We start from the raw sequence: 25,608 nt of genomic DNA on the forward strand, positions 1-25,608 counted from the left end.
TTCAAACTAATTGCTATTTACTTTCTAAGTTAGAGATAAAAGAAATCTGCCAGTTAGTCTTACATATAGCATCTTAATTAGACTCACTGGATCCAAGAAGTTGGAGGTACTGTCAGAGATTTCCAAAAATGCTAACCTCAATGACTGTGTAAGTGGTATCCAATAGATGAAATCTTAATGCAGCTGCTTTAGGTGTTTCACCATGGTAGCAACTACTGGAAGATCAAGGTCCAAAAGATCAGGATGAGGGCTCTCTCTGAACTGAAACATGACTAACAGGGGACCTTTCTTGACACTCCTCAGTGTGGGTTGGAATATGCCAACACTGCCACTGGAGTGCAGCTGCAGCACATGGAAAGCTGGAATTACCTTTAATCTAGTTAGTAAAGTAATGGCAGCACTGATGGTGTACCAGTACAGGCAGCAGCCCCAGCCATGCAGGCCCACCTTGTGTTTATTTACTTGCTCAGGTAGCCCAAGCAGGCTAGACGAAAGCCAACTCTAGTATGCCTACAGGTACTGCAATTACATCTCTCACCACAGACTTAAGGAGATCCAGGTTACACAACTGGTACCAGCAAATCACAGGACAAGACTGAATTGGATTGAGCATTGTAGCAGGAAAAGCAGATGCACAACATCCATTTAGGGCCATATTTACTGCCTCTCCTTTAATTTGCTTGCTATTAAACCTCCCTTCCTTCCTTCTTCTACATTTACCCACAATACTTCCTTAGGAAGCACTCACCTTTGCACACTCATGCGTCGGTGCTATGCTACTGCAGGTAAGCTAGACTGTTAAATCCCCGTGTGCTTGTACTTACCACCAAATCAGGTCCAGATTTCGTTCTTACCCCAACCCTGCCAGACCTCCCTGTACATCCTTCCTATAAACCATGGCCATGCACACAAAGACATACATAGACTGACTAAACACTAGCCATTAGCCAGAGCTTATGAAGATTTAAATTCAGTTCCGAGCTTCTCATCTAAAGGTTAGTCAACAGCGGGAAGCTGATGCTGCCACAACATCCAAAATTACGCAAAGAGAAAGGAAAGCGAGGCTCCTAAGCTACAGAAGGTCACACTTGTAAAACCAGACTGAAATGTTACTGATTTGTGAGAGACTGTCCACAAAAAAACTATCCTTAATTGTCAAAGTTTTGAAGGGAAAGGTATTAACTTGTTCATTTTTATTTAAAATACAGCTCACTGTACAAAATCATTTTTTAAAATGAGCTGCATTCTGTTGAAATGCTTCTCAATAATTTGCAAGTTCACCCTGCTTTCAACTCTTGGGTGATGATACAAACCATATTACTCTGAGCTGTAACAGAACTGCAACTCATGCTTAAACATCAGGAATCCTACTATCAAAACAGGTTCTCATGTTATGTAATAAGACACATCACCTATGAATAGACAGACACATCACAGAATAGATTGGGTTCGAAGGGACCTTTAAAGGTCATCTAGTCCAACACCCCTGCAAGGAGCAGGGACATCTCCAAACAGATCAGGTTGCTCAGAGCCCCGTCCAATCTGGCCTTAAATGTTTCCACGGATGGGGCATCTACCACCCCTCTGGGCAACCTGTTCCAGCGTTTCACCACCCTCATTGTAACAACTTTTTTTCCTTACATCTAGTCTGAATCTACCTCTTTCTGTTTTAAACTATTACCCCTCATCCTATCACAACAGGCCCAATTTTCACGTGTTTCACACTGCAGAGCCATCAGAACACTAGTTTTTCTAGTATATTTTTTTCTACTGCATTACCCACACAGTGAACCATACTTGGACATCTACTTAATTTTCAATTATATCTACAAGAAATTACAAAAAAGGACTATTTTTTTTTTCCTTTAAAGACTGCAACTATCTATTAGGACTTTTTCTGAGACATTTCTTAGACTTGTTGACATTTCCCTTTAGTTCTGTTAATAATTGAGGATATCATCATATTAACTACATCTGATGAGAATAAGGGGAAGACTGTAACCTGGACACATCTCTCGGTTATGTCAAAATGAGTCAGAGGAGCAGTTAAGTTAGAAAAGATAGAGAAGAGTTGACATGAGGTCTCAAGTCTACTCATACCAGTGTCCCTCCAACAGCAACAGCAGAATTTAGCAATTCTTTCTAAAGACTTCTGACAGAGACAATGTTATAAAGAACAAATCATGCTAGCCCAGCTGAACCTATTCTATGTTTTGGGCCACATACACTGTGTTAAACTATGTGATTATATACTATTCTTGTCTGCCGGGGCAGGGGAAAGAAAAAGAAAAAGAGTTTCAAGTAGCTCTTTGACAGAAGCTCTCAGAACAGGAATTTAAAAAAAATAATGTTTATCACTAGTAGCCATAATCAACCATCATTTCAAATTCTCCTGTCTCTAGTTGATGTGGTTTTAGTTTCTTGGTGGTTTATCAGAAATTTATGTTTGTGTTCTCACAACTACTTCTCTCCAAAAGACAGGCAAAAAGGAGAAAGGTGCAAAGTAAACAACCTTTTAACTGCATCCAGTGTTCCATGTTACAAATCTCCTTTCACTGCCTTTCGTAGAATATGATATTTAAAAAAAAAAAAAGTAACTATTAAAAAAAAAAAAAAAACCCACAGCCCAACAAAACAAACCCAGAACCACCCAATACAGTTTGCACAGTATTCCCCCCCCCCCCCTTTTTTTTTCATCTTGATTGTAACATTATTCTACTCGCTCATGCACAGGAGTCAGCACAGCATGTAACACTACAGGACTTTCAGGATCTCTTCCAATGGAACTGCAAAGTAAAACAGTAGTTTTCAAAAACAGCTGCTAGGAAGTAAATAAACCAAAACCCTCTATTAAGAAGCTATATCCACAGGGTTTTGCCCCATAATGCAAATCTGTAAACTAAAAATAAATCTAGACATTTCAGAGTTCAAAGCCATTACAGTGAAATTATTTTTGCAACCTATCAACATTATGGAAGAAATTGATCTACATTCATGAATATTCAAACAAGGAAATTACAAACTCAGAGCCAGAAAAAAAAAATTAGTTGAGACTAAGCTTTCACCTATGGATCACTCAGCTCACCTCTTCACCTAAACTGTCCTAACAAACCAATATCTAATTAAAAAAAAAATTTTAATGGGATGCTATGGTTGCACATATTTACTCATCTTAAGTCACTCACAAAACACAAACATTTCAAAGTCAGGAAATAAAACTGTAATTTTAAAACAGCCAAACTATATTCAAAGGCAAAAGAACATTCCAACATTTCCCCTCTTAAGTGGGCAATTTAACTGAATCATAAAGCAAGCAACTCTACCCTCTTGTTCAGAAAGACAGAAAGCCCCTCATCATACAACCCCGAGTTCACTGATTAAACAAAGAACTTCAAACTTCCTGAATTCATTCCAGCTGCTCAGTCTGGAGACTACATGTAGCATTACTCCCCATCTGCCACCCGCAGCACACACTGGCTGTACAGCCCCATTTCGTTGTTGACAAGAACCTTTCAGAGAGTTGTGCCGTGCCCCCGTGGCCTGCATGCTCTACTCTGCTTTGCTTGTTTTCAACAGCATTCAGCATGACAGTATTTCGGGTGCCTTTCACAACATGCAAGGTAGACCTATGGTTTCTATGGTAATAGCTACCGAATGGAAAGGATGGGTTGTTGTTTATAAAACCATACTAACCATTCTGACTCTCCCACTAACACTGAAGTGGGAAGTGAGGATAAAAATCCCTGCTGGAAGCATAACCTATTTCCAGATATGGTATTTGACTTTTTCCTCTTTCACTTAATTACTTGGATCTAATATATTTTATCACGTACTAGATTCTCACCTTTAAAACTCTGAGGCCCTGCAGATGTACACGTGCTACAGGCATCCCTCTCCAGCTCTGTGCTTGTCTGAAGCAACGACACTGCCCAAGTCTCACCACTGCATCGAGGAGTTGTCCAGATTTCAGTCACACATGAGGCCAAACATGGACCAAATCAGTTTTAACTCCTCTTGGGACGACAGTTCCCAAAGAACAATAGTTAACCCTAGTTGACTAAGATGAACCATGGAAACCAAGGAGTAAATTTCTTATAAAACACATCATACACTTTGATAAGCCACACAAAAGAAAAAATAATTTAGCTATACTAACTGCTTTATTTTTTTCTTTTCTTTTTTTTTCTTTTTTTTTTTACTAGCCCTCACTTCCCTTAAGATTGTCATTACATTCAGCCATTCTGAGACCATGAGCATTCTCATTTCACCCCTACTACACTGAATACCACAGAGTATACAGGCCAGTTTGACATTCCAAAAGTACAAGATTAACAGCATTGACTGAAGCCAGTCAATGCACAATTTGAAAGCACTTAAGTTTGTAGCTTTACAGCTGTGCTTCACCCTCACCACTCCCACGTTAATTGAGCTAACCCATGCTTTCTCTGAGCAGAGAACAGCTCTGCAGTCCAGGAGAGAACTGGTTTTGTTATTCATAGAAGTGAGGAGGTGGAGATCATTTTTTCTTAAATAAAAGTGCCACTACTGCTTGAAAGGCTAATGCAATATTCTGCTGTACAACACGCTGAACTATGTGCATTCATTTTAGTAGAAGACAAGAGATCAGATAGAATAATATGACCTTCAGTAGCTTATATCAAGAGCTGGAAAAGGGACATTTGGTAGAGAAAACTAAGAAGCAAGGCATGTTAAGGAGTGTTCATGCTGAAAAAAAAAAAACAACAAAACAAACAAAAAAAACAACCTCCCCCAAAACCACAGAATCCATTAGTCGGAATCACATTTTTTCTGTTTATTTACCTTCTTATTAAGCCAGTGCCACAGCTTGCCAGTGGCAGGGGAAGATGGAAGAAAAGGGGAAAAAAAGACAAGAACACAGTGGAAAATTATTGAAAAATGCAGTAAAAGAGAGGGGAAAAAAGCAATGAGAGGCAGGCAAAGTCATCCACAGAATGAAAATGAAACTGTCCCAGGCACAAAGGTAAATTGCAATAGGAAGAAAAGATCGTAACAACTTCTAATGCAGCAATCCGTATTTTACTATCAACATGCACTTTTTGAAATAAAGAGAGATACAACAAATAAGAACAACTTCAACGACATTAACAGAACTATCAGCATAATCTGGGCAATTTAATTATACTGAGAGCTAACATTTCAGATTTCAGAGCACGACTTGAAGAAGTTCTCTGAGAAGGGCACTTTACTGAGTAAACATCAAAACTTAACACGAGATACTTGCTTACCGCCATTAATATTCTTAGTCAGGCAGCTTCCTGTGTATTTCAGACCACTCCCATTATGTCAACTACTGTTAAATAATTTTTGTATGGTTTTTCAGTCATTCCTATTACAACATTCACATTCAATGCTACATCAAACATATAATTAAATCTGATACACACACAATAGCAACCTGTACATCAAATAAACGTATGGATTTAATACAATTTTACTAATTGTACAGAAGGTTCTTTGCACTTCTGAACAGTCAATTTCTCCCTGTGTACTGCAGTTATTTTTCCTTACTAATTCTCACTCATACTGCGCAAGCATACACATTTTAGGACCTAGTTTATGTAGGACTATAGTCTTAATTCTAGCCATCAGTAATCAGTCAGCAGCACAATCACAATAGTGAAAAGCTTTAATGTTATTAATGATCTGTGCAAGAGGCTAAGATCAAGTTGGTGAAGTTTGTCTCTCCCTGAAAACAAGATCATTGAATGCTCAACAAATCTAGTGTTTTCACCAGCTGCCAGAAATTATACTAGCTCCCAATGAAAACAAAATGTAAGAAGGTTTCAAATTTTAAAAAAATCTCAGAATGTTAATTAAGTTACATCAGAAGCAAGAAGCAGATTTACAAAGAAACATGAACATCAGGAAACATGAAAATAAAATATGTCACAAAGCACTCAGTAAAGTAGCTTTTACTACTCACGGAAAGAATCACAGTAATGGAAAGCAAGACAAAGCTTCAAAAGCCTCAAACTGACACTGTAGAATTTTTTTCTATTTTACCTCTTCACCTACAGAATAATTGATCAGTGAAAAAAGCTGAAGTTGTTTACTGATTCAACAGGACACTTTTTGCCTTTAACATTACTTCCGCATATTAAAGTTCACTATACATTAGGTTAATTCCGGAAAAAAACCATAGATTTCATGGCTGTATTTCTCCACTTTGCAACTCCAATACAAAAAAAAAAAAGCTAGAGCTCTATTGTTAGCCTGAGATTTTAGCACAATGTGAAAGTAAGTCTTCGGTATTTTTTCCTGTAATTTCAGCCTCCTGGAACTGGATGGTAAATACAGTAACTAGGAAATAACACAATATGTTAAAAATAACTGACTTTTTAAATTAATGTTTAAGACAAAACCTGGGAGGCTCGTCCTAACTACTACTATCTTATAAATACTGATGTTTAAGTAGTTCTACAAATGTAATCAATCTACATTTAAAAATAGGCTACAGCTTAATTCTAATCTTCCAGTTATCCAAAATTAATAAGGCTGCAGCCATGTTTCCAGTATTTTATTGGAAAACTGTGTAAGATCTTACATGTCTGTGGAAGTATTTCCTAGAATAATATATGCAGTAGTAGAGATTCTGCATGTTTTCTGTGCTTGCTTTAACTACGTGCTAAACTTGGTACCAGAAGAACTAAACCTTAACTTTACCCAAAGTTCAATCTGTTATAGTCCAAATTCTAGTACACTATACCTAGAAAAAGCATATAGTAACTCCATGATTCACTGAAGTCTACCAGAAAGCACTCATGCAACATACTAGCACATTCCAATCAATAAAAGCCTAGTGCATGCAGTTGAGCAACTGCCTATGTTGCTGAACTCGCTCGCTAAGTCTAATCAAAGTAAAACTATAGTCACCATACTGAAAGACAACACAGTCGTTTTTTTTTAAAAACAAAGAAAAAAAAACCCCAAAAAAAACAGTGAAGCAAATTTTTAGTTCTTGACTGTTGATAATAACATGCATGACACTATATCAAGTTTTTAAATGACTTGATAGGTGACAACAGAAATCTCCCTATTCTTTCCTCCAGGAAGTCTGTCACATCTGAACTGCTGTGTCTGTTGGCTCCATGGGGCAAACGCACCACCAGGGACTAAAGAATACAGTAAGGACATCCTATTTCCCTAGTCTGCATTTAAACCAGGCCTGCACATACAGACACAGCTTGACCTACTGTTTATAGAGAAAATGAAAATCAACGCCCTACTTTTTTTCCACTTCAGTTCAAATTTGTCTCCATTTCCAAGATAACCAGAGGTTCACAAGTAGTGGGAAAGAAGAGCAGTTCTTCTCTTACTGCTTTTAAGAAACAGTCATAATCAGTAAAGCTCAAAGATTTGCACACATTTCTCCCAATGGGTTATTTTCTGGATCATCTACACTAGCCTCCTAAACTTTGAGAAAAAAATACATGGCACTCTGAAATTTCTTCCTTGTCCTCACTACCTTTTACTCAAAACTGGAACTACTTCCTAATAGGGCATACCACTTTAGAAAGACCAAGTAGTACAAATAGGTATTTGTGTGAAACAGGCCTCATCAATGGCTTATTGTACGTACCTAACAGCTTCAGCATGTCCTGGTGCTGAGATTCAGCCTCCAATTAACTCCATATACAATAAACAAAACCAAACCAAAACCAACCAAACAAATCACTAAGCAGTTTCAGCTCCCAGTAAAAGAAAGTACAAATAACATATTAAAAAAATAAACATATAATTGCAAAGGAAATTATCCTTCAATCTTGGTTTCTCGCACACATGCATAAAAGGTAAGCTGTTAACAATTTACTCCATGAATTTCTATTTTGTGTTTGCATATTTTTACTTCCTCTCCAACAGCACCTACTGAAGCCAAACTGTTTGGCAATCCAACTTCAATACAGCTTATCCATCCTTTCCAAAAAAACTTGCAAGGATGTCATCTTCATTCCTCTCCTTTCCCTGTCTCCACAAGAACTACCAATCACCAATATCCTACGGCACTGCTTCCCAGATTCTCAGAGGTAAGATGCATCCATGATCCTACAATGCACAGAATAAGCTTATCCAGTAGAAGTCAAAATATATAAACACACTACTGTGACGAGAAGACCACATATATAGTTCCAGCCACCCATGACAAAGCCAGGTGAACTGTAATTAGCATAGGCACAAATGGTGACAGCAGAATCATGCAAAGTATCTTTCTCATAACAGCTAGAAGAGCCTGAATTGCTTTAATACGCACAGCACAGACTCAGAAGGAATATGACTGTCATCTGAAAAAACAGGAGGGAGAGAGGAGATGGGAGAAATGAGCTGTGCCAACACTGTTCTGTTGCTTAGACAAGAACAACATGAATACAAACTGACCTTAAATACATTTAAGCTGAAGAGTGGGAAGTTCTGCTGCACTTTAGAACAAAAGCCCTACCTTCTTTAAGGAGAAAAGACTGAGTGGAATTAGGAAGGACACTATATCATATAGTTACACAGGACAAGGATACTAAACTTGACAACTCATGAAATAAAATACATAGATTATGGTGTCTAGAGAATCTTCTTTCTTACAAAACAAAAGCTTTTAATAAAAAGCTTTGTATAGTGTAATTGTTTATTCTAACATGTTAATACTTTCTACTACCTTTGGAAACCTCTTTTATCTTGTTCATAGCTGCATTCTGAAAGGCTTTGCCTTCTTCAAATCCTTCCTCAACAAATTCCGTGAAATTATTCCTTATTTCTTACAGCCATTTTAATGCTTTTGTTGACCTTCTGACATTCGTTTACTCATTAGATCTGGACTTCAGCTCTTCCTTTTCCTCTAGGAATTCAGAGCCATAAACCGCAGACGGATCTGCCAAGGTACAGATGCTCTGATAAATGTACTTACAGGCTTCAGCTCTTCAGTTATAGAAACTCTGAGGTAATGGCTTTTTCTAAAGCAGAGAATACTTCAACAACATTTACCGAAAGCACATTCTTACACACTGGCATAGCTATTACAAACAAAATCATCAATCAAGTTAAGTCAAAACATACAATTCTGAATGGAGGAGCCTTCATAAATTTTACGGAGCTTTCCAACTCTACAATTTGCATTGCAAATGTTGGTGTATTTTGAATGGAGGAGAAGGGAGGGAAGTACAGAAACTTCATTCTATGGCAATTCCCAAATACCTTATCCCACATATTTCTTCTCTTGCAGAGGGAAGCCGCCCTTCCATATGACCATGCCACTATGTTCAACAACTATACTTCCACACAGCATCAACAAATGTGTTCAAACTAGCTCAGGCACTACTTACAGAATAAAATGGCTTGCTTTTTAAATTCAGTTTTCACAACAGAAGTAGGAACATCTTATCCTTCAGATTAAAGCTTGTTAAGTTTAACTTCAAAAAATCTTTGTCATCAGGTAAGACAAATGAACCATGACAATTCTGCCTTAATCAGACAAGGAATCTTCTAAAGCTAGCTCAACATTTAAAAAGTGACTTCTGTCAAGCTTTGCACATAATCATTTAATTAAGTTTAAATGTGTACTTAACTGTGAATAGTGACAGAAGAGACATGGTTTAAAATACACCAGAAAACAGATATAGTTTTACATGAGAGACATGTCCATTAGTGTCAGACATTTATTTTAGAATTAAAGCATCTCTGCGTACAGTGAACAGAGAATAAAACAAACTTTCAGGTTGCTTAAGGAAATAAGTAGAAATACCTTACTGTCAAGCTTTAGCATGACTCTTCCAAGCCCTCTGATGGGCCGTGGAGCAAGAGCTTCCTGACGTTCCTTCACAAAATTTTCAACAAGTTGCCACCAACTTTTGCAATGGTTTGCCACAAAGTTCAAAACTCCAAAATGAACCACGAGTTTTTTAAGTGCCCAAACTGTAACCACAAGAAGAAAATCAAGTATTAGATATTTCAGAGGAGCACCACAAGACTACACATCTATTCCATTCTGAAAGACCTACGAAAAAGAAAGAAAAAGATTCTTGAGCTATATTTCCTATTAGAAACCACTTGTAGAATTTTCAAGTGGTTTTAGTACTAATCTCCTCATTCACTTTACAGCCATGCTTATGCACAGGGAATTTAGATGGCAGCAGAAGAAAGGTGCCTGTGCGCTGCTCAATTATGCAGTTAACAGACTTGAGCAAGGCCTGGGATAAGCAGGTGTCATTCCATTATTCCAGTACAGTGGATTTATCACATCTCTACAAAAACACCACAGCAGACCACTACATGTAGAGTACTACATTCAGAACTTAACACTATGTTACACATAAAAAAGTTTTCAGCCTCAATTCTTAAGTTTCAGGCCTTCTGTACTGTTAAAGCTGTATCTTTCCTTTAAGAACTGACAGGAGATGATTCATAATGTTCCAGTAAAGAAGAGTTCATTTAAATCTTCAGCTAAAATACAGCTACTGATTAATCTTGCTCTTAAATAACATCAAAAACATTATTTTGACATCAGCTTTTTATCTTGGCTTGAAGATGATTACATAGAGCTTCAGAAAAATCCATACTGGTCCTCAAAACCAGACAAAGGAAGAAATAGTTACAACTTTTTTCTCCCTTCAAAAGAAGCATTTTGCTACCACAAACAGCTTTTCTCCAACATTTCTAACATATCCACTGTAAAATAAAGAGTGTCTTAACAACATTAGAAATGTCTAATATTAGAGTTACAGAACCAAATCTCATGTCTGTTTACTCGCCATGGAATAAAGCACAGAGAATTTTTGCATAATGCTTATGGTTGCAGTTCTGCGATGGTACTGTTCTCCCTCACCTACTGAGTATAAGTGCAAAACTTGTGAAGCACCACAAGCAGGAATGTAAAGGCAAAAAAGCATAATACATACAAAACTTTCCTTTGAAGTTAACAGACATTTAGTAGTGATTTAATATTTAACGTATTCTTTTTTTATTCAACAAAATGTTGCATCACTCAAATTACCAATCTTCTCATCATTGAAAAAGATGGGAAGCATGAAAAGCACGTAATCTTCCAAAGGCACCAGCAAATTTCACCTCAGAACAGAGGAGTGAGTTAACTCACATTATAAACAAAAATTTGTATTACAACTGATTTTACTGGAGTATCGACACAAACAGACCACTAACAAAAACATCATCACGAGATACATCAACCTAAAGCATCATAATCATTATATGTAGCAGTAACAGACTGGGAGGTTTCACAACCCAGTACTGCCATGAACTATTGATGCACAAACCTCTATACAAAACTATAAGGAATCCTCAAATACTGAAAACTATGGTTCTAAATGAAAACAAAGTGAAACCATTAGCAATAGAATCACACAATTCTCCTCATTTCTCCCTAATTTTTTTAAACCTGAATTTAATAATAGTGAATGTCACATGTAGATCAAAAGTTACAGTCTGTTCAAAATTCCACTTACACGGTAAAATAACTGTGAAAACACTGGCAGCGCTCCTCAAATTGTATCGTACTTAAAGCAACATTTGACACTGAATTCCCCATCATTGCATTCAAGAGTACTTTTAATAATGCTTTTTTTTTACCATGAAAGACTATACTCCAAACTAGATTCATTACTTACTGCCATACACCACCACAATAATTCCCCCGTCCTCAAAAATTCACATTGTGCTTCTACTTGGAGATGTGTACAATGACATACAGAGTCGAAAAAGTTAACTTCTAATATTCACAGCGCATTTATCAAAGTTCCACAAGAGCCTATTATCTGTAAGCCACTTGTGTAATAGTTTACGTTCTAGTTCATGGAGAGCTCATGCAACAGTTTGCTGACATCTGGTTTACTTACCCTCTGGCACCACCATGTGGTAAACATGGCATTTATTCTCTTGAAGAAATGGAATAATCTAATAATCTTTCTACTAAAGATCACGTGGCAAATATACAAAGGAGAAAATACCATGCGAGTGCCAGCATTTAACTTGCAGGCTGACGTTTTGTATAATAAAATGCAACTCATGGTAAACACACAAACAACTGCTCAGCAAAACAGGGCAAGCTTGCATTTTACAGAGTGAACAACATACCAGAAATTGCATTCTAATCTTCTGCTATTATTCAAAAACAAATGTTTAAATAGTATCTTCTAAAATAACTGAGTCTACAGTCATCGCAAAGGTGATGCCAGGAGATGGTACAGTCAGTTGCACAGCTGTAATTACATTAGATTCAAAAGAGGCAAGAGATAAAAAGCTAAAGGAGGGCTGTTATTAGAAAGATGTGAACAACAGAAGAGAAAGGCTGCATGACAAGAAATCCCAAACATCTCCAAGAAGCAGAAAGTGACTGGAAGACAAAAACAGAAATAAAAAAAAAGGATGCAACATAACAAGCAGGGAAGTAAAGGAAAAAAGAGAGTCAGTAACAGGATTCCCAGGCTCACATCACTGAACAAAACGCTACAAGTGTTCCACAACATGATATATTGCTCAGCTTTCGGATTCAAAAGTCACTTTCTCATCTTTTCATTTTACGGTGGAATTACAGTATAATTTTCCCACCCTCTACATTAAGCAATCTTAAAAGAGCCTCTCATTCTACTGCAATATAAATGCATTCAAGGAAAAGTGTTAATGGTATCAATATACTTCTAATAATCTAAATGCTACTTCATATCAATCCTGTCTACCAATATAAGGAACTCTGATGAAATTAAAGCCTTTCTATTGAAAGTTTTAAGAGTGTTTTTTATTTTAATTTTTTTTTTTTACATGCTAGAAGCATTTTCCTGAAGGTCTCAGAAGTGCTTACAGTTATTAGTTTCCTTAAAATTGAAAGGTTGCAAGGAAACTTGCTTTAGAAGTCTTCTTATTTTCCACTACTAAATATTTTTAATACTACCTCTCTTTTAACAATTCAGATTATCATAATTTGTCTTCTGACACTTAATGTGATCCACTGTTCTAAATTTGGCCCTGTTCTTCCTATACTGCCTTTTTGTAATACATTTGTGGTGACCTAGGTATATTCAGTTATATGCCAAGAAAAAGCACTTAATGGCCCAGTGTCGCTGCTAAGGCAGCATGTCACAAATATTCTCAAAATTAATTTATATTTTGGAATGAGTTTATTGTTCAGGTAGTTAATTTAGACCTACTGACTGGCAGCAGGAGTATTCATCCATTTCAGTTATGGACGTGTACTTTAATCTACATTTGTCTGGCTCAAGCTTAAAACTAGTCATTGTTGTCAGCCTAATTGTAAAACTATTGCACCCATTTTTCCTCCCACCCAAGCAGGTATTTCTAAACAGTGGTCAACTCGCTCCTTCACTTTTCTCTTCAATAAATTAAGCCATGTAAGCTCTGCTTCTAGTAAGTCTAAAATTTATTTTCTAATCCCTTTATCATTTTTTTCATACATTTACGAGCTACATCCAACCTGTCATCACCATTTCCATGATGCCCAGACACCAAAACTGGGCAGTTTCTTCCACTATATTGGGATTAAAAAAAAAAAACCACAACAAAGTCCTCCCTCCTCTTACCCTGTATTCAGCTCCTAATATGTCTAAAAAAATCACATTACCCTTTATCTGGTGCTACAGTGCCACAGCCAAACACGCAGCTGTTCCTTTCACCACAGCTCTCAGAGTTCGGAGCCCCTTGAACCTGCAAGCATGGCCCCATAGTCATGATTTCCAGATGCACAACTGGATGGTTTATAAAGTCTCTGTGTATTGGGTGTAAATCGCAAGGTTTTGCTAGCAGGGTGGGTGCTGGGGTGGCCTCCACAACAGACCCACCGCAGGCCAAAGCTGAGCCCATCAGACACGGGAGTGGTACCTCTGTGAAAACGTACTTAAGAAAGGATAGAAAACACTAGAGAGAGAGAAGAAGAGGGAACACAGAGAGAACAAGTGAGTAGAAAGGAAGAGGGAGTAGAAGGATGAATAGAGGGAATAAAAAGGCCAGGGGATTAGAAAACTGCCCCATGGCAGAGCAGGCACACCACTCAGAGGGACCATGGCCTATGCAGGACTGACGCTGGAGGAAGTACACTTCTTGAAGGGACTGTGGCCTAGCGATGAGATGCTTGAACTGGTACCTCCCCAAAGGACTGCAGCTCAGGGATGAGCCTACACTGGAAGACAAAAAAAACAGTGCCTCTGTGCATACTCAGCCGCTAGCTGGGGCCAATCAATCAAACCTTTTTTAGCTAAAGTTTTGAGAAAATCCAGGCAAATTAGGAAGCTCATTTGGTTTACAGTAGGGGGGTAGGAGGAAACGCCTTCAGATTCATAGTAGCTCATGCATGTTTCCAGAGTTCTCATCTTCCCTATTCACATCCCAAAAGAGTACTGGAAAAAGTGGCATTCAGTTTTCAAATATAAAATAAAATCTTTAGATAACTATCATAACTACTCCTTGCTGGATATCTAAGAAAATAGATGCATGTAGATGTGAAGCAACAACGCTAATTAACCTCCAAGCTAGAATTAGAATCACATTTATCCCATGACTTGTCCACAGAGCCTAGCAACCTATTTTTAATGGAAATTAATTGTTAGTGTGAGCTGTACTTCAGTACTGAATAACAGCTAAAATATTCTTTATCTATAGGTGCAGAAACATGACAGACAAGACACAAGAGGAAGAGAAACAAAGTACTCTACATCAAAAGTATTCTTACAGTGAAAGGTATGGCACTAAATTATTGGAGGTAAGTACAATAGTCAACAGATTTTACTACATGGTAACAGACAGTGCACATTAATCTTCCTATTTGAAGGTACAATTCATCAAGAACACAGTAACGTTCAAGAACATTATTATTATGTTCTTGATGGTCTTGTCTTAACAAAAAAAAATCTTGAAAAAGTTTTAAATTAAAACTTCAGCCTACAAGCCTTTCCTTCTATTTTCTTTAACACAAAGCCTAAGGTTATCATTTAACATACATTTCTAATAATTGGATTATTACCTGCAAAAGGCACCGGCAGTAGCTGCACAATCCAAAAATTTAGCCAGATCTGGACAATGACAATGGCCCACACAAGTATAACAAAGTAAATATCACTAGTTTTCTTTTTTCTAAGGAAAGATCCAATCTCAGGTCTTTGTCTGCTCCCAGAGGAGGATGAAGAGGAGAAAGATGATGAAGCATGTGGAGGCTGATCACCTTCTGTTGCTCCTAAAACAAACAAATGCAAACAAAGAGGTGGAAATGATCACATTAACGTTCACCACAGAACAGAATATGCTTCTTAGTCACAAATTAATCTTTTAGTTGTGGGTTTTGGGGTTTTCTTCTGTAATTTCCTAAAAGACAGAGACAGCCTTGGCACTGATCTGAATTTTTAAAAGCTAGAACAGGACTGTGTAAGCTCTCCCACATCATGCAACACCATGCCAAGCAGTGCCGGGAGAAGAAAAGATGTAACAGCATCTAAGAGGCCTCCTGTCACTGCTGGTAAATTACAAACCAAATGTATTTTCTCAAATAACCATAAAACCCCGAAAAACACAAAGTGTAATTCATTTCTAAAAGAAATCTTTGATTTCTCTTTAAGTACTCAAAAATAAATCTTAGATTTGCTCAAAGCTCATTTAAACAAAACAAAAAAATACAGCATACGTGGAAGAGGAAGTTTGTATCTTACAAATTTCTTACTGCGTTTTTTTCTTTTCCTGAAAACTCACATTACAACCATAGCACTCATGCTGTGATCCTAAATCACTTGCTTGTGTAACATATTTTAGTAACAGCAGCAAACATAAATTAGTGGGTAAAAAAATATTGTCATGCTCTCATTCGTAAATTAGTAAACATGATATTAAATTTAAAAATGTGAACTGATGTGTAAAAGGCACTTAGAAATAAGCAGTAGATAGTCATTTGCGGCAAAAATGTTCTGTTCAAATTAAAATTCTTGTATAGAGAACATATTAATTAATTAATTTAACTTTTTAGTTGGTACATCCGCCTAGTATCAGACTAGTATGGGTGACAAACACATCTTCAGTCTCTGTATATAGAATGAATTCAACGTACTCAACACTTCTCACTTTTTCCTCCAAATCTAATATAATAAACATAAGAAGTAACATGACAACAAGCAGAAACTCAGATATTTATCAAAGGGAAGGAAGTGCTAAAAGTCAAAATAGAAAAAGCAAAAGGAATTTAATATGCTGAAGTCTATGCCTCAAAATTAAAGGTATTTGACACTTTTTGCCCCAAAAGCCCTTAGTAGAGCCATTTTTATTATAGAAAAAAGAATATTCCTTCTTCTGGTAATGAAAAAAATTGATCACAATATTTTTGCAATGAAGAAAATCTTAATTAAATAACGGCAACAGTAATGTTAAGAGTAGTACCCATCAAACTACGTCATTCTTTTACAGTTTCCCTATTAACTTAAGCAGGCTGTACACAGAATGCAAAACACAGATAGGAAAGAGCTGACGGGGGGAAAAAGAAAAAGAAAAAAAATAAAGACTAAAAACCCGCAGGGGATCCCAAGACAAGAAAGCTTTTTCTGAATGCTGCACTTTAAGCCAAACTAAACTGGCACTGCCAATGACCCAGTATTCTCCCCATGACAAACACACAGACTCCTTAGCATCAGAGCTGCCAGTCAGATGACTGTATTGCAAGTCAGCTCACAAAACCGATCCACCCAAAAAACCCACCAAACGAAAAAAAGCCACATTTTGTTGGCAAGATATGCTCTGCAAACTCTGCATGAGTGCCTTGTCAACACAAAGAGGAAAAAAGGGCTATCAGAATACTGATTTAGAGTAACTTCAGGTTCTGTAAAACTCCATTTAGTGTACAGAATACCCAGTAAAGAATTCAAGCAAAATCAGAATGTATGGTATTTATTTGAATATAACAACAAAAAAGGCAATGTTCCAGGCTATCTTAAGACATGTTCTTTTCTTTACATGGTATGTTCTCTGTCAAGTTAAACTTCTTGCTGCCACAGAGTTTTGAATTATTCTCCTCTCCTTCCTTAAATAAAAGGGAAAGGAACAGCAGCATGAACAGAAAGGCAAGCGTCTGTACCTCTGTGGACCAGAGCATCAGAATAAAACTTCAGAGTTAGATGAAACAGTGATTTTTTTATTATTATTATTAATGAAAAAGTCTTTCAGAACACCAGAATGAAGGTATCCCTTCAGGAATAACCACATCTGTCTGCAACTTCAAAATTTTTTTTTTTTTTTTTTTTTGCAAAAACAAAGAAGAATGGTCATGGAAGGAAGGATGAGAGGCATGACTACATTTAAGGATTTCATTAGCTATCATATTCAAAGCCAAGACAATAGAATCTTGCCTACAAGGCTGGTACAAAATACTGCAGTGATATCTGCTTCTTAAGTTACAGACTTCTCGTTCACATACACTCTGGAAATTCTTGGAACACCGGGAAGGACAAGTTAGGCCACCTGCACTGGTACCATTAAACTCCTCACTCCCAACACTAAGTATCAGTGTTCAACAACTAAATAAGGTAAAACATGAGTGTTCAGAAAAACCTATAAAATCAATACAGCTGATTTCTCTTCCTGATTTTTTCATGAACAAATTAAGCATAAGGAGAACAGTAAAAACATAAAGACTTGATTGTTTTATAATTTATATAATACAGTATAAGCACTGTTATTGCTACTGACAATTAATCAACCTTGACAACCACTGACATATTTAGAAGAGATACAAGGAAGATCTCCTCCTGAAGTCTGCTATCCACCTGGTTCAAGATGTGAAAACTTTCAAAATCTTACACTTCTCATAACACAAAGTGTGTTATATTACAAAATCCAAAGCAAGATAACAAAACATCCAAAAATCACGCCAGAGGAAAACTGAAGAGTTGCAGCTTCTTAAACCTGCAGGTAAAATCTTATGCTGTACAGAAATAATGTTTCATCACCATTCACACAGAAGATCTAAACCAAAGATGACCAAAAGGATGCTTAACACATATCACAGAATAGAATGCTAAATCCCAACAGAGTGTTGGAAAATTATTTGAACTATTGTTAGGAGTAAACAGGAAACTACATATTTTTTATTTTCCTGCTGTGAAGAAAAAGAACAGAATTTGCAAGACCAAAAAAAAAAAAATCTGATTAACTGTCTCAAGAAAATAAGTAAAAAAATATCCACTACAAAAGATATCTTTGTAAAACTGTTGTAGTTCTCTTTTGGCCAAGAGAGTTTAAACTCAAGGAAAAAAAAAAAAAAAAAAAAAAACCCACACTGTCTTCAAGATGAGAAAAAACTTAAAACTAGACTGTAAGGTGCTTTTCGGGGTTTTTGTTTTTGGTTTTTTTTTTTTAAAGCAATAAACAAGAACACAACCACTTACACAGAACATTTGTGGGAAACTGCTGCTTGACCGGATGTTCAAAATACAGCTAAGAAAAAATAAATCTCATTTCCGAAATTAAAGATTAGAGACAGCAGTATAAGAGAACTGTCACCATGATGCTCTGTTCTCAAATTTCAGAACTTATGACCATAGGCTTCTATATATATTTTTTTCATGATAGTTATGTAAAATACAGAAACAAAGAAAAGAGTAAATTGTCTAAAGCTGCCCTTTTTATATTTAAAAAAAAAGCACATTTACAAGTACAGCTTACACTGACATACTTAAAATCAGGAAGTCTGTTTAGGCGTCATTGAAAGATTTCTGAAGAGCTTGTTCTACACTGTTTCACCTGGTGGCTGAAGTAACTTTTTAGTTTCAAGAATAGTAGCCTTTAAACAGAAGTTTTTTAAGCCACATGCTCAAAGCATTCTCTCCTGTCACAATCACTGTTCTCTCCTCTGGAGCATGATTTACACATTACAGACAATATTAAGCACACACTGTATTGAAGTAGACAACTCTTAGACACAGCCAATTTAACTTCCAAGTTTTCGAAATTCACATTCTGTCAAGGTGAACAACCTGTTTTGTCTACTTGTAGGAAATGGATGGAAACTTTCAATCTCCAGAGATATTCATAATAGCTTATTTTTCTAGTATTGCATTCCATGAGAGGCCTACCTGGAAAAATGGTATTAAAGCCTAAAACCTGTGATCTAAACATCTTATTTGCAACCCTGCCAAGCCATTTCTTACAGATTTCTAGTTGTGTTGTTGCAAGTGGAAGCATCATGACTCAAGCTACAATATTAAGTAAACTCATAACAGGAAAGATTTTGAGCACGTCATAGTTAAACAGAGAACAAAGGTTTTTCTGTCACTGTCATGTACACAAAAATTATTCCAGTCCGTCTGTACCTGGTCCAGAAATTCACTTATAACTGCCAATAAATCAAAAGAAGGCTAGGGAAAACAATAATAATAATAATAATAATAATAATAATAATAATAATAATAATAATAATAAAACCATGCCCTCATTTTGAAAAAAAAAAAAAATTATTCTTGTCAGGCCTTCTAAATGTAAATAACAACCATGTAAATTATAATTTAAAAGACAGCTTTTGTATTGTTGTCATCTTAACAAGGTAAGAAACTTGTTTCACAAGGTAAGTAAAAATGTGCTATTTTGGACAGGATGAAGAGGAGAGGAACTGTTTTGAAATTTGTTCTTAATTCCCTCTAATTTCATGCCTTTAGAGCAAATTCAAATGTTTTCTTACAGAGTATTCAGTCACCTGAGGGTTGTGAGGAACGTTCGTTCTTGGACTCATCTTCTGTCATTGAAATTGCCATGGCAATTGTTGAAGCTGCAATGGAAATCATCTGACCAGGAAGTTCTGCCCCTGTAAAATATATATATGTATATAAATAAATAAAAGCTTACGTCTTAAAATGTTTTATCTGTCGCTTGATATCCACTGAAGTTGCCAAGTAACAGAAATTATATGGATAGGTACTGCTAGTTTTTAGTATGTATTATATGTAGTAATAAGATCAAACACGAATGAGTGCTATTAATTTTAGTAATACAATACATTTGGAGCCAAAACACAAAACCAGTTATTCGCTTAGCACCTTCCTTGCTAATGAACTGCTACCGAGCAAGTCATTTGCAGTTGCTGGCAGCCCGATCAATCTAAAAATCTCTGTACCAGATAATCAATTTTACTAACCAAGATTATGATGACTTTCAAGAAAACTGAAACAGCACAACAGGAAAAGTTTCCCAAAATAATCATACAGCTAGTACTAGAAAGGAACACCTGACATTTGCTTTTATACAAAATTGACTGACAGCACGTAAAAATTACTTTTCTCCAAGTCTAAATACAAACCATAGTTTTAAGAAACTGGTATTTTAAAAACAAGTGACTGGTTATAAAAAACTTAGAGTTGTCTCAGTTTCCCTCATACTCAATATTATAGGAGCTACTAAACCGATATTACTCATTTATTTCATAATTAGCCTCTGATTTCAAATTTCCTGAGCTTTCTTTATGCTTGGAACTACATACTACATACAAGTTTACGCCTGTAAACTTGAGCAATTGGGCTTTGCTATGGAAAAGAAACATCAAACCTCTGCAATTATTTTCTGTAAAGAATCAAAGATTCATTTCAACGTATAAACCACTTTGAAACAAACATACTAAAAATCTTAGAGTAAATTCTTGCAATTAATATGATATTGAATTTACAGTAATACGGTCCTGATTCTTTCACTTGACTTTACAGAACTTTTGCCTCCAACAATAAAAGAAACAGCGACCCATTCCTTACCAGAAGACTCCTTCCCATTCTGCTGTTCGTGCAACATGCCTGCAGTCATCAGAACAACTATAATCAGAAACACAGGAATTCTCCAGGCACCTGCCACAGAAGCTGAAAGATACAGGATTTGGTTTTGTTTTGGCTTGGTTTTTTTGAACAAGAAAAATTACACCATGAATAAACTCTATGTTTAGCAAAACCAAGAAAGGTACCACATCAACCAAGAATAATTGGGCAGAAACTAAAAAGTGTCATAAAGCAAACAACTTTTCTACATTCACAGAAAGGAAGAGTCGAAAAAACAGGTGAACAAGTTTCTCCGTGAATAAACCAGGTTGTTACCATTCCTAACTTCAGTGACTTTAAGCTATGCTGATATAGAGAACAATTTCAAAAACAATGTGCAAAGTTACATGAAAATACACACAAAATAAAAACATTTTAGCTATTGGGTGCAAATCAAGTTCCCTCCTCATGCCCCCCCCCCTCCCCGCCACTCCCCCTCAAAAAATAAAACTATATTTATGTTAGATCTCCACAGACTGGAATCAAGCAGCAGTGCCTTCTTGGGTCTTGGCTTTTCAGCTAGTACTTCCAGCAAATACAAAATTGTCAAAACGTAAGCAAATGCAAAGCCATTATGTGTAGCTTAAAACCTCAGGAAAGTGTCTCCACATGGCCAGAACAACCCCTGAAACCTGCTGCTAAAGCAAAGTAAATCATGAAGTACGCTGTGAAACCTTCCACCATGAGTCCTCTATTATTTGTATTATACTTCCACCATAAACTCTGACATGATAATATAATCTGATAATTTGCCATATTAAACAAGTAAAGTAAATCTAATACTAAGAGATTACTATAATCTTATATTTGTATGAACTGATTCTATAGACTACTGGCAAATTCATTTGATATTGTTGATATCATATCGACATGCTTGTTGACTACTGATAGAACCTTTCGTTTGTTTGTTTCTATTACTACTCTTAAATGCATTTTACAGTTTCAGCCTTGGTTAACAGCAGGCTCTCAAGAAAATAATAATATTTAAAAATCATCACACACAAGTGAAAACCTAAATCCACCCACACATGACCCCTGTCCTTCCCCATTGCCAGGAAGTCAGTACCAGGTCTGTGAGCCAAATAAGAGAAAACTATGGGAAATATAAACTGGGCAGGAGGAGGTCAAGACACATGTTGCTCAGCATCGCGACACCTTCCCATTCCCTACTCCAATCCTCCCTGCTGGCCACATGCAGCCAAAATTACTGAGCAGAGAAAACAGCCTGCATCTCAGCCAAGACTCCATAATAAAGATTTAGCAGAAGAGCAAGACAACAGAATCCCAGTGGATACATTAGAATGTAACTTCTTGTTACTCACCTAAGTGAAAGAGCAGCATAATCCAGACAGGGACAGAGATCGCTTTTAAGTAACGTTCAGTGCTTATAGTCCACTTGAATGAAACCATCAGCAGGTAACCAACTACCAACGTCCATATCTTTAACAAAAAGATACACACAGGTCTGTATACATACGTGAGTACGATAGAGCTGTATTTTGATGTGTGCGTGTACACACACATGCACGCACCCCTAACCGCCATATCGAGACAACTGAAGTCAGGTTCTCGTTCTTTAAGAAGCCTACGTTTCAGAACTGTCAATTACAGGAAGTTTTGCTCCATTTAAGAGAAACAAAGTCTTTGCAAAGTGTGAGGACAGGCTAGACACACCTTCGGTCTGCCTTCAGTATGGTTCTAATGTACACACGCTTTGCTGGACACAAACCCTGAGGGAAGATCGTTTCACAGCCGAGATGAAGCAATTACTCTGGAACTACTGTTGAAAGGTGAGAACCTAAATGAAACAGGGCCACCAGCGGGGCCTCACGGAGAAAGACTCAGCAGAGCACTGCTCATTCCAGCACAGAGCAGCTCGCCAGCTCCTCTGTTCCAGTCCAAAGAGACAAAGGGGGTTTTAAGCCAAAGAGAGTCATTAGAAAGGACAACAAAAACTGCTGTTCCTCAGCAGTGCTGGTGCACAAAACAGTCATGCCTTCAAATGATTTATGACATAAAATTTTTCAAAATATTTAACTAAAAACACTAAAGAGACAGAAGGATGTACGTGACAACATATCAAGAGGCAGACGTGATCATTTGGGTTTTGCTGCTTCTAACTGCCTTCTACAGCTCTGCTCATCAGATAAATCACAATACAGAATTCCAGTTAAGAATCTTGAGGTGAAGAATTTGAGCTTGAAAATGCAGAAAAGAAGAAAGCAGAAACCAGAAGAAGCAACAGGAGGCGAAAAGCGGCTACTCAGCAGAAGGTGTGACATAAAAGAGGTATGAAAACCAGTAAAAATAAAAACTCTGTGTTGCATTCCTTAAAAAGGAAAACAAACAAAAGCATTTCTGGCCCAAATTCAACAAACATTCAATACCCATAACCAGTTAAGGCCACCTTTACATTTTTACTTCTAAATCCATAAATTGCATGAAGTTTAATCAGAGCTTCTATTAACAGCATTTGCTGAATCAGACGTCACTGTAAAAAGGACACACTGGCAGAGACACAGAACAACAGAACACACAATTAGACAGAACACACCAAAAGAGCTTCCACTCTTTACTTTGCACCATATGACTCAGGCTGAAGAAGCAACAGTCCTTGTGAAAAGCAGGTTTGTGTGACTACCCCTATGTACCTAACTAGTGTAGAGGAAACCTTAATTATACTGAATTCAGCAGAGCAGTGATGGAGCCTGGTAACCTCCGAGGGAACGCTCATATGCATAAGGTAATTTAAAATTACTTCAAAAATGTGAACAAATATATACCTTTTTCATACTAATCTTTCTCATAAAAGCTGATCAGTCCAACTTTTCATGGCTACCTATCTCTAATTTGCATCAACAGAGCTGCAGAATGCTTATGGCCAAATACAGACTCAGTATAAACACCTAAAACTAACAAAACCTTTAGACATTAAGACTAAAGTAATAAACAAAACAAACAAAAAATTGGTCCAAAATGCATAGCAGCAGTCCTTTAACAGCACAGGTTTGTAACATAAATTCACTCACAAGGCCTATTACAGCACAACTGTAATTGCAAGAGATAACTCAGCATGAAGATGCTAGCCTACTCCCTGACATCAGACACACACCATCTTTACATGACAAATGTTCCAGTATCAATGTAATTTTTCTCCTTAGCTTTTAAATTTAATGATAAATTACAAATACAAGACTCAGTAAGTTCAAAAAATTAAACTCTGATTAAAAATACATCAAAAGTCGGCGGCTAACAAGGCATACGCCTACATTTAACAGCCAACAAAGCAAAACACATTGCACTGCTTTTAGCCATGCACGTAGGTGAAATAAAAGCTAGCACTTCAAGGTTTGGGTATTCAATAATTTTTTGTGTTGTAAGTTAAAATAATTCATCAATTCTCATTTCTACAAGCGTAGCAAATGACTGAAGTTAAAGTATTTCTTATTTCTATTGAACAGAAAGAATAGCTTATTTTAAAATCAACAAGTCATCTTTTTTTTTTTTCAGAAATCAAACAACAACAATCCTGAAGCCCTGTAAAAAAAATTATGTAGTCAACTAACTGCTACAAGAGGTTTAGTTTCAGTGACACTATAGAGTAATCAGTTCTTTATCGGTTAATGTTATGGCCAAGCACTTCCCTATGCTGCAAAACATAAATATACTGCATGGGAACTAGGGTAGCTTGCTTCTCTAACTTGGGTAGCCGACTTCCAACAATTCATAGCTGAAAGCAACCGACAAAGCAAATTAATTGGAATTGACACAGACTAGGATTTCATCCCATACTAACTTGGCAAGAGCCTCCTTTTTTTTTTTTTTTTCCTTAACCCTTTAAGAGCATGTTACATAATCTTTCACACTGTTTTTCAGAATGGTCTCCAAAGGTTTTGGCTACAGGACTGTGAGAATATTAACAACCTCTTTACTATTACACGTCGGTCTCAACAATTGACATCATGAAATGAAGAATAAAAGATATTGCCTACCTTCATTAAAATTAAGCTACTGTAAATATTGCACTGAAACTAGAATGGAAACAAATTCCATGCTAAACCAAAAGGCCTATAAATTTGATTTATATGAGTACACAGCTAACCAGGTAACTAATACACACACTTCAGCTATTGCAGAATGCATTAGCTACTATAAACTAGTTATTCATCAAGCTGAAGTCAGCTGCAGATGCCTAACCTTCACCATGTACGCTGAGATACGCCTATCAATCACAACTAATAATTACAGACATGAACAACTCCCATATATCAGAATTCCAGGATGCTTTAATCCTGTAATCTTTCCTTCTTCTTCCTTCCTTCACTGATCTTCTGTGTCTGAACAGACAGCAAAGACCTCATTTCTCACATATTCTTTGCATTTTGTAGCACTCCTCGTAAACCGAACAAAATCATAGAATCGTTAGGGTTGGAAGGGACCTTTAAAGATCCTCTAGTCCAACCCCCCTGCAAGGAGCAGGGACATCTCCAGCCAGATCAGGCTGCTCAGAGCCCCATCCAACCTGGCCTTGAATGTTTCCAGGGATGGGGCATCTACCACCTCTCTGGGCAACCTGTGTTCCACCACCCTCATTGTAAAAAATGTCTTCCCTATATCTACTCTGAATCTACCTCCTTCTATTTTAAAACCATTACGCCTCATCCTATCACCACAAACCCTGCTAAAAAGTTTCTCCTCATCTTTCTTATAAGTCCCCTTGAGGTACTGGAAGGCCCGGTAAGGTCTCCCCAGAGCCTCCTCTTCTCCAGGCTGAACAGCCCCAACTCTCTCAGCC

At 36.9% G+C, this 25,608-nt stretch overlaps 1 protein-coding gene across 2 annotated transcripts in view; it reads right to left on the minus strand.

Annotated features, from left to right (window-relative positions):
* TMEM245 (transmembrane protein 245) overlaps positions 1–25,608 on the minus strand; it is an 86,524-nt gene that overhangs the window by 51,635 nt on the left and 9,281 nt on the right. The window contains exons 2-7 of one of the 2 annotated variants that reach the window (XM_086740442.1): positions 22,136–22,253; positions 20,757–20,858; positions 19,712–19,819; positions 15,011–15,220; positions 9,770–9,939; positions 4,822–4,845 (exon numbers count right to left, since the gene is read on the minus strand). In XM_086740442.1, the coding sequence (XP_086596568.1) occupies positions 4,822–4,845; positions 9,770–9,939; positions 15,011–15,220; positions 19,712–19,819; positions 20,757–20,858; positions 22,136–22,253 (732 nt within the window). The remainder of the gene's footprint in view (positions 1–4,821; positions 4,846–9,769; positions 9,940–15,010; positions 15,221–19,711; positions 19,820–20,756; positions 20,859–22,135; positions 22,254–25,608) is intronic. The other variant, XM_086740443.1, reaches the window with a different exon arrangement.

This window comes from Chlamydotis macqueenii, chromosome 2 (genome assembly GCF_036417535.1).
Source record: "Chlamydotis macqueenii isolate bChlMac1 chromosome 2, bChlMac1.mat, whole genome shotgun sequence".
In the NCBI taxonomy this organism is placed as follows: Eukaryota; Metazoa; Chordata; class Aves; order Otidiformes; family Otididae; genus Chlamydotis; species Chlamydotis macqueenii.